The 13,048-nt window shown below is 50.2% G+C and overlaps 1 protein-coding gene across 3 annotated transcripts in view; it reads left to right on the forward strand.

Annotated features, from left to right (window-relative positions):
* The window catches only part of LOC138580069 (vitelline membrane outer layer protein 1 homolog), a 246,364-nt gene that overhangs the window by 203,036 nt on the left and 30,280 nt on the right, over positions 1 to 13,048 (forward strand). For all 3 annotated transcript variants that reach the window (XM_069650319.1, XM_069650318.1, XM_069650320.1), the window contains exon 2: positions 10,713 to 10,892. In XM_069650319.1, coding sequence (XP_069506420.1) covers positions 10,728 to 10,892 — 165 coding nt within the window. In that variant the 5' untranslated portion in view covers positions 10,713 to 10,727. The remainder of the gene's footprint in view (positions 1 to 10,712; positions 10,893 to 13,048) is intronic.

Genomic DNA, 13,048 nt, shown 5'->3' on the forward strand with positions numbered 1-13,048 from the left:
CGAGCGTCGCTTCTGCCAACTCTCTCTGGTTCTCTCGAGGCTGCTACTGGTGCTGTTGCCCTGCACGCCCTAGCATAGTGTCCTGGTGTGCCACACCGGCCACAGACTCTCGATTTGGCTGGGCACTCACCCACGTGCAGCAGGTCATACCCGCAGTAGGGGCACGACGGAGCATTGCTTGGTGCTGTGGGGCCGTCTCCTCTCCTTGGTGTCCATCTCGCTCTTCCTGGACCAGAACATCCGATCGCAAATGCCTCCTCTTCCTTTCTAGAGTGTGTGGCTGCATCCATCTTCACCCCCCTGGCCTCAGCCAGTTCGTAGGCTCTCCCTGTGTCCAAAATCTGCTGTAGAGCCAGCCCAGGTTCTCTCAGGACTTGTCTCCTCAGTTTCCCTGAACTGCACCCTTGCAGCAGCTGGTTACGAACCATTTCTTCTTCGTTCACCCACCTGCAGGAGCTTGCTAGGTGTCTTAGCCGCGCACAAAACTGGTCCAGCGATTCTTCTTCCAGTTGTTTTTCGGAGCACATGACAAACCTGTCAAAGTCTATGTTTGCCATGGGAAGAAAGAGGTCTCGGAGTGCTTGTTTCACTGCGTCATATGTGACTACTGGGATGTTGAGAGAGTCATATATTCTGTGAACTTCCATCCCTGCCGAATACACCATGATGGCTATCTTCGCCTCATTCTCTGTTTCCCCCGAGGCTCTGAAAAACATTTCTAATTTTTTGACCCATAGGAGCCATTTCGGTCCTAATTTGGATGGAGGGCCTGTGGTATCAAATTCGGGCATAGGAGCCAGAGTACTGTGCATCCTGCATGGGACTGGGGCAACAGCACCCTCTTGCTCTTCCTCCTCACCCATGGTGGTGTATGGTACTCACAGGAGGTTGTTCCTTGTGGGTGTCGAGGTGGTCTGGTCAGGTGGGTCCACTTGTGACACAATGTCCTCTTCCTGCTCTCCTTCACTTCTTTTTTTTTTCTTGTTGCCACAGCCCTGCGGCAGCTAGGGCTGTGGGAGTTCCAGAAATTGGTCCAAAAGCTTGATGGAATGCAGCTGGTGCACGAGCACCCTCATGGGCCACAACCACTGCAATCTGCGTGTAAAGTAAGATGGCCGCCGGCCGTGCGTGTGGATCCGTGCCGACACGGAGCGACGTTCTTTCCCTCCGACGCCGTCGGAGTGGAGAACTGGTCCGGAGCCGTCCTCGTCACCAATGTTGTATTAGTGGGGGCAGGTATGGGGCCCCCACCGGCATTCACACGTGCGCTTGCACACTCATACAATGAGCCACGGCGGAGACGTGTGACTTGCTCGGGTCCCCGGTGCCAACTGCCGGAGGACCGTCTTTATTCTAAACCGCGCATGCGCGAGCCTCGATCCCGCTCGCGCATGCATATATTAACGTATTCACTATGCAACAATCCCTGTGACGTTCACTTCCGTGAGAAAGAGCCCTATGATGTTCACTTCTGGGAGAAAGAGCCCTGTGACATTCAGTTCTGAGAGAAAGAGCCCTGTGACGTTCACTTCCGGGAGAAACAGCCCTGTGACTTTCACTTCCGAGAGAAAGGGCCCTGTGACGTTCACTTCCGAGAGAAAGAACCCTGTGACTTTCACTTCTGAGAGAAAGAGCCCTGTGACGTTCGCTTCCCAGAGAAAGAGCCCCGTGATGTTCACTTCCAGGAGAAAGAGCCCTGTGACGTTCACTTCCAAGAGAAAGAGCCCTGTGGCGTTCACTTCCGGGACAAAGAGCCCTGTGATGTTCTCTTTTGGAGAAGAAGAACCCTGTAATTTTCACTCCAGAGAAAAAAAGCCCTCTGACATTCGCTTCCTAGATAAAGAGCCCCATGACGTTCACTTCCGGGAGAAAGAGCCCTGTGACGTTCACTTCCGAGAAAGAGAACCCCGTGACTTTCACTTCCGAGAGAAAGAACCCTGTAGCTTTCACTTCCGGGAGAAAGAGCCCTGTGATGCACACTTCTGGGAGAAAGAGCCCTGTGACATACACTTCAGAGAGAAAGAACCCTGTGACTTTCACTTCTGAGAGAAAGGGCCCTGTGACGTTCACTTCCGAGAGAAAGAACCCTGTGACTTTCACTTCCGAGAGAAAGAGTCCTGTGATGTTCGCTTCCCAGAGAAAGAGCCCTGTGACGTTCACTTCTGGGAGAAAGAGCCCTATGGCATTCACTTCCAAGAGAAAGAGCCATGTGACATTCACTTCCGGGAGAAAGAGCCCGGTGATGTTCTCTTCAGAGAGAAAGAACCGTGTGACTTTCACTTCCGAGAGAAAGAGCCCTGTGACGTTCGCTTCCGAGAGAGAGAACCGTGTGACTTTCACTTCCCAGAGAAAGAGCCCTGTGACGTTCACTTCTGGGAGAAAGAGCCCTATGGCATTCACTTCCAAGAGAAAGAGCCATGTGACATTCACTTCCGGGAGAAAGAGCCTGGTGATGTTCTCTTCAGAGAGAAAGAACCGTGTGACTTTCACTTCCGAGAGTAAGAACCCTGTGACTTTCACTTCAAGAGAAATAGTCCTGTGACGTTCGTTTCCGAGAGAAAGGACCATGTGACTTTCACTTCCTAGAGAAAGAGCCCTGTGACATTTGCTTCTGAGAGAAAGAGCCCTGTGACGTTCAATTCTGGGAGAAAGAGCCCTGTGATGTTCACTTCCGAGAGAAAGAGCCCTGTGACATTCACTTCAGAGAGAAAGAGCCCTGTAACGTTCACTTCCGAGAGAAAGAACCCTGTGTCGTTCACTTCAGAGAGAAAGAACCCTGTGACTTTCACTTCTGAGAGAAAGAGACCTGTAACGTTCACTTCCAAGAGAAAGAGCCCTGTGGCGTTTGCTTCTGAGAGAAAGAGCCCTGTGGCGTTTGCTTCTGAGAGAAAGAGCCCTGTGACGTTCACTTCCGAGAGAAAGAGCCCTGTGACGTTCACTTCCAGGAGAAAGAGCCCTGTGACGTTCAATTCTGGGAGAAAGAGCCCTGTGACGTTCACTTCAGAGAGAAAGAGCCCTGTGACGTTCACTTCAGAGAGAAAGAGCCCTGTGATGTTCACTTCTGAGAGAAAGAGCCCTGTGACAATCACGTCCGAGAGAAAGAGTCCTGTGACGTTCAATTCTGGGAGAAAGAGCCCTGTGACGTTCACTTCAGAGAGAAAGAGCCCTGTGACGTTCACTTCAGAGAGAAAGAGCCCTGTGACGTTCACTTCCGGGAGAAAGAGCCCTGTGACGTTCACTTCCGGAGAAAGAGCCCTGTGACGTTCACTTCCGGGAGAAAGAGCCCTGTGACGTTCAATTCTGGGAGAAAGAGCCCCGTGTCGTTCACTTCAGAGAGAAAGAGCCCTGTGACGTTCACTTCAGAGAGAAAGAGCCCTGTGACGTTCACTTCCGGGAGAAAGAGCCCCGTGCCGTTCACTTCAGAGAGAAAGAGCCCTGTGACGTTCACTTCCGGGAGAAAGAGCCCTGTGACGTTCAATTCTGGGAGAAAGAGCCCCGTGCCGTTCACTTCAGAGAGAAAGAGCCCTGTGACGTTCACTTCAGAGAGAAAGAGCCCTGTGACGTTCACTTCCGGGAGAAAGAGCCCCATGCCATTCACTTCAGAGAGAAAGAGCCCTGTGACGTTCACTTCTGGGAGAAAGAGCCCTGTGACCTTCACTTCAGAGCGAAAGAGGATCTTTCAGGCAATTGTAAGAACCTATACAGACATCCTGACGACTGATCATCAGTTGGTCACCTGCTAGAAGTATTGTTTGGTTGCCGCCACAGTGCACACTAGCTTCCCAGAAGCCATAGAGATGCCAGGGTCCTTTATTCTCTCGACTTGCTTGATCTATGGCCTGTGACTACCCATATCCAGCCTGGATCGGGCAATGAGCATGCCCAAGTGAGGTGTGGTGCTCTGCCCCATTGTGCTGAGGAGAAGGGGCAATGGGTGGAGATCAGATCTCGGCTGTGCCGCCCTCCTCCGTCTTGAACTTTGGGGTCCACCGCAGTTTTGCACCTGCAGAAAGCCCAGAAGATTCCATAGGACTCTAATAGTAATAATAATACCTAGCCATTTGATTGGGGGCTCCCCCACCAGGCTGCTAATAATTATTGATGCCCGCAGAGCACACTTTGCAGGCAGCGTTTACTTCTTCACAAAACAGAAATAAAAGCTAAAGTGTCAATGGACTAGGTAGGGTTCCCCTCTCCCCCATGCCGGGGGCCCAAGCCTCGGTGATCCTCGGCAGGTGACTAGCACTCACTAGCACACACACGTAAAGTATAAGGTCTGCACCACAGAGGGCCTCATTCACAGTCCTAGAAAGCTTTGCTTTTCAACTCCTAATCCTGCTCAGGAAATCTAAGGGAGCCACAAGCAAGAGGAACCTACTTGTCGTGTTGGGATGGCACAATAAGGATCAACCAACCGGCTGAACTGAACACCCCACTGCTAAATTGAGAACTTGGATAGAGTTGGTATACAAAGAAATCCCACTGGCCTCCTCCCATTTCGTGTACCCCCAAAACATTAGACATAAGAATGCTTGAGCCAGGTGAGATAAACCACAAAGCTTGCCTGCGGAAGTGGAGCGAGGACGTCCAGGAGTGGAGGACCTCAGGAGCAGCCAGCGGAAAGAAGTCATGTGACTCTGAAATGGCGGCCTGCCAGTTCATGCACTCAGGGCACAGAGCCGGGTAACCTCCCATGGTTCCAACATGGACACATGAGGAATCGTTAGCCAATTACAGGACTCCATATCCCACATGGACGCCGGCAACATCTCCATCCTGCCCCAAATGAGAGAAGAGGGCAGGGTTCTGAGGGGACAGAGAAAGGCTAGGAGTAGAAGAGGGGGAGCAGAAGATCAGTGAAGCCTCGAAGAGGGGGGGGGGAAGAAGAGGACAGCTGGAGGTGCTGGCAGTGCTAAGTGGGCAGTGACTGGAGCCAGGCCAAGATAACCGGGTAATCCTGGTTGACCTGGGACTAGAAACTGGCAGGGTTTAAACTCCAGCACCTCTGAACCTCAAGCTATAGAGTTATATTAGCTATATTAAGTGCAGACCAGCTCCCCGGCCGCAGCCCAACCGGACCGGGTAGGTGTGGTGCTTCGGCCTCGGGTTACTAAACACACTTGCCCACTTTATGACTTCCCGGGGTTGCAGGTCCCTACGGCTGGACCTAGCAGTGGGGAAGCAGACACCAAGTAATGAAGTCAAGCCTGCTTTTCCTGCACCTCCTGCACCCCATGTCAGCCTGCCTGATCCAGACACCTGAAAGGCCAGCTTCTCTTCACTGCTGAGTTTAAATTATTTCCCTGCGTCCTGCTAGATATTCCTGTGATTAGTTGAGCCGAGAGAAAGCAACCACATTGCTGCTAACACTGCATGGGCATTAACTTAAAATAAGGCCCTTCAGTACTGTGTGTCTGATGTCCTCATGACCCCCCCACCCCCACAGGTATGCCTCGGCCGGATTCCTTGGGAGTGAGTGATTCCCTGGACAGTAGCCATGGACAAGCTCATGGTACAGGCTGTACAGGGCTGGGGGTCCAGTGGCCATGTGACTGCACCTCATCACCTTGTAGACATGTATGCTGGTGTTTTCATTAGCAAGGCCTGCTGCACTTCATGTGCCATTGGAATTAGCCCAGAGGTGGCGTCAGCTTCTAAGCACATAACACACTGGATTTTCATGCCAGTTCATTTTTTAAACAAATTCTTTGAATATAGCAGCAGAAGGTGTTTACTCAGAAATGTAAGTGGAGGCGTGTTATAAAGTCGGTTGGTTGTCATTCAAACACAATCCAGTTACTCTTGTACTATGTACATTAACATGAAGTACAGGACAGTGACAGGGAGGGTATTGTACTTACATACATGGGAGAAAACCCACCGGCCATCCTAACACCCCAGCTCAGTCCCCCAACTGACACTCTCAGATCCACTCAACATTCTCCTGAGCTGCTCATTCACACATCAACATTCTGACAGCAAGCACTCCTGGCCGGTGACATCACATGACAAGACTACATTACAACAAGGTGCATCTGCCATGTTTTACGGCCATAGTGGATTGAATCGGAGTTGCTGGGAGGGCCGTCCTGCTGCGGAAAATCCAAGTAATTGTGGAGATAAAGTGGAGGATCCATATCCAGCTCTTTGCTTGAGTGAATCGACCATTTCAGAGGAGTGGGAAAGTGGCAGTACTTATGGCCGCCATTTTGTAAAACATTGCCAAATGTATAGTGAGGCGGGCCACATCAGGTGATCCCATAACAGGGTCAGGTGAGAAGTGTTTCATCCATTGATTTATTGAACCAGAATAGTAGGGAACCTTCTGGCAGCGCCATCACTTGGGGACTGCCAATGCCTACTTGTTCACCTGTCCCTTCACCCACAATGTCCTCCCAAGAACACAGCCTTCCAAGTTGCTGCTGTGCGACAGACCCCTCACCAGACCTGAGAAGACCCAGAGCTTCCTAGATGTCTGCCCCCCTCCCCCAATGCATCTTCCTTCACCATGGCTGTCCCCCGCCCCACAGCAAGAAGGCCCATCACAACAAAGTAAGTTCCTTGCAAACATCAACATTCACTGAAAACAAGGAAAACACCCCCTAAAACGATTTCCCTTCACACTGCAAATAAACAGGACCTTATTATTGCCATATATGATGGCAACCACTCTGGGGGAGACTTACTTGACATCCCTTCTTGGTCAATCGTTTTCATCCTTGGTGTGCACAACCCCTTCCCATACAATGTCCCATTTGCAACGTACAAGCCAAGCATTGGGTCTCTGGTTCTGCATCAGGGGATCCCTCCTGTGGCACTGTTGGGTGCCTGGTTCTGCATCAGCAATTTCTTCCCAAAGCGCTGTTGGATCCCTGATTCTGCATCAGCGGTTCCCTCTAGTGGCACTGCTGGGTGCCTGGTTCTGCATCAGCGATTCCTTCCTATAGCACTGCTGGGTCTCTGGGTCTGAATCAGCGATTCCTTTCTGTAGCACTGTTGGGTGCCTGGTCCTGCATCAGTGATTCCCTCTCGTGGCACTGTTGGGTGCCTGATTCTGCATCAGCGATTCCCTCCCGTGGCACTGTTGGGTCTCTGGGTCTACATCAGCGATTCCTTCCTTTAGCACTGTTTGGTCCCTGATTCTGCATCAGCAATTTCTTCCCGTGGCGCTGTTGGATCCCTGATTCTGCATCAGCGATTCCTTCCCGTAGCACTGTTTGGTGCCTGGTTCTGCATTCCCTCTCGCTGCATTGTTGGGTCCATGGTTCTGCATCAGCGATTCCCTCCCGCTACACTGTTGGTTGCCTTAGTCTGCATCAGCGATTCCCTCCCGTAGCACTGTTGGGTCCATGGTTCTGAATCAGCGATTCCCTCTCGCTGCATTGTTGGGTCCATGGTTCTGCAACAGCGATTCCCTCCCGCAGCACTGTTGTGTGCATGAGTCTGCATCAGCGATTCCCTCCCACGGCACTGTTGTGTGCATGAGTCTGCATTAGCGATTCCCTGCTGTAGCACTGTTGTGTGCCTGAGTCTGCATCAGCGATTCCCTCCCGTAGCACTGTTGTGTGCATGAGTCTGCATCAGCGATTCCCTCCCACGGCACTGTTGTGTGCATGAGTCTGCATCAGCGATTCCCTGCCGTAGTACTGTTGTGTGCCTGAGTCTGCATCAGCGATTCCCTCCCGTAGCACTGTTGTGTGCCTGAGTCTATATCAGTGATTCCCTCCCACCCACTGTTGGGTCCATAGTTCTGCATCAGCGATTCCCTCCCATATCACTGTTGTGTGCCTGTGTCTGCATCAGCGATTCCCTCCCACAGCACTGTTGTGTGCCTGAGTCTGCATACATGTTTCCCTCCTGCTTTACTGTTGTGTGCCTGAGTCTGAATCAGCGATTCCCTCCTCTGGCACTGTTGTGTGCCTGAGTCCCATTGGCGATTCCCTCACGTAGCACTGTTGTGTGCCTGAGTTTGCATCAGCGATTCCCTCCTGTAGCACTGTTATCTGCCTGACTCTGCATCCGCGATTCCCTCCCGTAGCACTGTTGTGTGCCTGAGTCTGCATCAGTGATTGCCTCCCGCGGCACTGTTGTGTGCCTGAGTCTGCATCAGTGATTGCCTCCCGCGGCACTGTTATGTGCCTGAGTCTGCATCAGCGATTCCCTCCCGTAGCGCTGTTGTTTGCCTGAGTCTGCATCAGCGACTCCTTCCGATAGCACTGTTGTGTGCCTGAGTCTGCATCAGCAATTCCCTCCCGTAGCACTGTTGTGTGCCTGAGTCTGTATCAGTGATTCCCTCCCACCCACTGTTGGGTCCATAGTTCTGCATCAGCGATTCCCTCCCATATCACTGTTGTGTGCCTGCGTCTGCATCAGCGATTCCCTATCACAGCACTGTTGTGTGCCTGAGTCTGCATACCTGTTTCCCTCCCGCTTTACTGTTGTGTGTCTGAGTCTGCATCAGAGATTCCCTCCTCTGGTACTGTTGTGTGCCTGAGTCCACATTTGCGATTCCCTCACTGTTGTGTGCCTGAGTCTGCATCAGCGATTCCCTCCTGTAGCACTGTTATCTGCCTGACTCTGCATCCGCGATTCCCTCCCGTAGCACTGTTGTGTGCCTGAGTCTGCATCAGCGATTCCCTCCCGCAGCACTGTTGTGTTCCTGAGTCTGCATCAGCGATTCCCTCCTGTAGCACTGTTGTGTGACTGCGTCTGCATCAGTGATTACCTCCCACAGGACTGTTGTGTGCCTGAGTCTGCATCAGCGATTCCTTCCGATAGCACTATTGTGTGCCCGAGTCTACATATGCGATTGCCTCCCGCAGGACTGTTGTATGCCTGAGTCTGCATCAGCGATTCCTTCCGATAGCACTGTTGTGTGCCCGAGTCTGCATATGCGATTCCCTCCCACAGCACTGTTGTGTGCCTAAGTCTGCATCAGTGATTGCCTCCCGCGGCACTGTTGTGTGCCTGAGTCTGCATCAGCGATTCCCTCCCGTAGCGCTGTTGTTTGCCTGAGTCTGCATCAGCGATTCCTTCAAATAGCACTGTTGTGGGCCCGAGTCTGCATATGCGATTCCCTCCCACGGCACTGTTGTGTCTCTGGGTCTACATCAGCGATTCCTTCCTTTAGCACTGTTTGGTCCCTGATTCTGCATCAGCGATTTCTTCCCGTGGCGCTGTTGGATCCCTGATTCTGCATCAGCGATTCCTTCCCGTAGCACTGTTTGGTGCCTGGTTCTGCATCTGCAATTCCCTCTCGCTGCATTGTTGGGTCCATGGTTCTGCATCAGCGATTCCCTCCCGCTACACTGTTGGTTGCCTGAGTCTGCATCAGCGATTCCCTCCCGTAGCGCTGTTGTGTGCCTGAGTCTGCATCAGAGATTCCCTCCCGTAGCGCTGTTGTTTGCCTGAGTCTGCATCAGCGATTCCTTCCAATAGCACTGTTGTGTGCCCGAGTCTGCATATGCGATTCCCTCCCACGGCACTGTTGTGTGCCTGAGTCTGCATCAGTGATTGCCTCCCGCGGCACTGTTGTGTGCCTGAGTCTGCATCAGCGATTCCCTCCCGTAGCGCTGTTGTTTGCCTGAGTCTGCATCAGCGACTCCTTCCGATAGCACTGTTGTGTGCCTGAGTCTGCATCAGCGATTCCCTCCCGTAGCACTGTTGTGTGCCTGAGTCTGCATCAGCGATTCCCTCCCGTAGCGCTGTTGTGTGCCTGAGTCTGCATCAGCGATTCCCTCCCGTAGCGCTGTTGTTTGCCTGAGTCTGCATCAGCGATTCCTTCCAATAGCACTGTTGTGTGCCCGAGACAGCATATTTGATATCCTCCCGTGGCACTGTTGTGTGCCTGAGTCTGTATTCGCGATTCCCTCCTGCAGCACTGTTGGGTCCCTGATTCTGCATCAGCGATTCCCAACCTTTAATTGTTCCTCTATGATAGAGGAAGAATAATGTCCCCCATTAATTCCCCACAGAAGTCCCCAAATGCGGGAGGTCATTAAGTAGGCCCTCCCGCGTTTCTCCTGCCTTTTTCTATGCCAACGTTTACTTGCTACAGAAAGCAACTTCATTTTTCTGAGTTCTCTAGGACTCCACAGTTACTTACAATATAATCTGGAGAAATAATCCACCAAACAAAGTGGTGTTTGCTGTATTGGGAGAGGGGTATATTGTTTATGTTAAAATTGTGACTAGCAGCCTGAGGGAGCTTGGTTTGTGGTTAAGAGTTGGGTGAAACAGTGTTAGACTGGCTCCCAATGACTGCCTCTCAACTGCACATGAATCTGCGCGAACAGCTTTATGGGAACCTGCCTCCTTCTGGAAATACTTCATTGCCACAGGACGGCATCCCGCTGTCTTTTGAAAGTCTGCAGTTTGATCAACCACTTTTGCCCGAATTGACCAAATACATGTACATTACATAAATATGTATATGTGTGCGGGGGGTATTGGGGTGTAGGCAGAGGGGTTGGAGGGACGGGTATGTGGCTTGTAGGGGGACATGGGCTGGGGGACCCGCTCCATAACAGACTTGGCATGTGGTGTTATCTGTGTACCGCTTACTATGGTGCTCAGGACTGACTGTCCGGCGGCAATTAGCGTCTAAACGAAAAACCTAAATAAATGCATCAAAATGCTCTTTGACCCCCTCTATTGTACAGTGAAAATATTTGCACATGCCATCGTGGCTAACTTTGCTCGTCCTTTTACAGGAAACTGAAGACAGAATGTCGCCGCTGCTCCACCTCACGGTTGTGGTCCTTATGTATGGATTTGCCGACGGCAGAGTCTACAAACAAATTATTAATGTTGCCAACGGTGGGAGTTGGGGAGACTGGAAATTCCTTGATATGTGCCCTGATAAACAATATGCCAGAGGATTTGCTATAAAGGTATTGTAACTTCAGAGCAGTACACAGATGTATTCTAATATAAAATGTAAGAAGACTGCCTGAAAAAGGAATACACTTTGATATTTGAGGTTAAAACAATTGGAATATTTCTGAAGTTAGCCATCGTGTTGAATCCAGATGCCCTCTGCAATGTTGTTAAATGCAGCTGTGCATTAGAATATAGCTTCTGTTCTGAATTTAGCTGGATATTTGAGTTAGCTGCTGCTTTTTCATTTAGCGAGGCAGTTAGATATTTGTCTCCGCTCCTACTACACATTTTAGCTGTACACTAGATTGAACCGTTATGGCCATTTTAACTGAGGTAGCCCGTCATTAAATGGATGGGGATGCAGAATAACTCTTACACCAATAATAACACTGACTCAGGAAGATGGCAAGGTAATCTGTTTTATTCTCAGTTGTCTAAAACAGGGACTACAAAATACATCAACGGACGTCGCACAGCATAATCTCAAAGCATTTCATGAAAAAATTCACTCTTATACTAGTTGGTATTGTGATTTGTCTACGTGGAACATCTAGGTATACTTTCTTTAGGAGATTCGGATTGTGATTGGATATCTAAAGTCAGGTGGACAACTTTGCCCACCCCTAGTGCAAATAATCTTCACAGTCATCAAATACACAACATCTCATTGGCTCTCAAAGTACAGGGCTCTTTGCTACGTGGCCCTCTATAATTGGTTGTCACGCTTGTACCCTTCTGGAATATTTGACTTGCTAGCAGCACACAAGATGGAACCCAAGTGCCAGTGGGTGGACTTGACCATGTCTTCCCAGCCAATTAGCCCATCATCCATCATCACTCCTGCTTTCTGCCATTTGAATTGTCTTTGAACTTGGCCTTGCAAAGTATCACTGCTCCTGAGAATAGAAGGGAGTGCAAGCACGTTCTTATCTTCAAGTCTCGGTGCTCCATGCCCAATTTGTATTTCCATCTACCCCATGTGACAGGAGACCGTGTGTTACCTCCGTTTTCGTTTTTAATAGTATTAAATGAATACATCTTGGCACTCATGGCATCTTTCCTTCGCACCTTAACAGGGGCCTGTCTTGCTTCTCACGTCTTTTGTATCTCTTGAAGATAGATAACCAGTTCTTGGCTACCCCAACCCTTGACACTTGGCCAGGCAGCCTTCTCGATTCTTCGTCGATCGTCAGCTGTTTTACTCTGCTGCACCACACTTCCAGTCCTTCTATTCCTGGGTCTTGGCTTGCTAAAATGCGACATTGAATATTCAGATTCTATATAATGGCATCTACATCATGGTGTCTATGATATGGCGGCACCGCCTGCAGACTATTAACTACGTATAGCCAGCCTTCATGATTACTTGCGTTACAGCATCTGTACAGTTTATAAATGGTTTGCATTTTCTTCAGTGCTCTTCACACGTGCAATCTTCATTCTGCACATAACGGATTACTCGATTCTTTACTTCGTCATCAGATTCTATACAGTCTATTCATCTTCTCCCTTGGTCCGTCCTCTCGGTGCGTCATCTTTACTTTGTTGTGACGTCACCAACCTTCTCTTTTATTCATCTTTACACCAGTGGCGTAACACAAGCTCTGGGGGCCCCCTGCAAGCCATGCTGAGGGCCACCCCCAACTGGGCAACAGATTACAAGTCGCGCCACACTCTGGGCCGCCCTAGATTACCTCGCTTGCGCAATACGCACAAACGTATTACTGAAGGGGTATGCCACACACTGCACTAGGAGAAAGATATAGATATGTGGTTTAATGCAAAATACAGCACACTTTCTCAGAAAAAATGACTAAAAAGCCACAGTGTTTGCTTTTGTTGTGTAGGGTAACAGCAATCCAAAATATGCAAGTCACCAACAGTGCACATGAACATTAATACTTTGCTATGAAAACATTTCCAACTGGCTGAACAATGTAGACCAGTGTAGACACATAATAACATTAAGACATAGCTAGACTGGATGCACCAAAATGCCAGTCGAAGCAATAAGACTCATCAAGAAGAGAGCACACATTCAAGCCTGCATCTCTACGGCCTCTAACAACACAGCCAAACTCTTTAAAATATGCAAGGAACTGGCCAATCCTGTTGCGGTTTCTACATCTCCTGTTCCCGCAACAGGCCCTCTGTACGGGTTTGGCCT

The sequence above is a fragment of the Ambystoma mexicanum genome, chromosome 3p (assembly GCF_040938575.1).
Source record: "Ambystoma mexicanum isolate Mex_15411 chromosome 3p, UKY_AmexF1_1, whole genome shotgun sequence".
In the NCBI taxonomy this organism is placed as follows: domain Eukaryota; kingdom Metazoa; phylum Chordata; class Amphibia; order Caudata; family Ambystomatidae; genus Ambystoma; species Ambystoma mexicanum.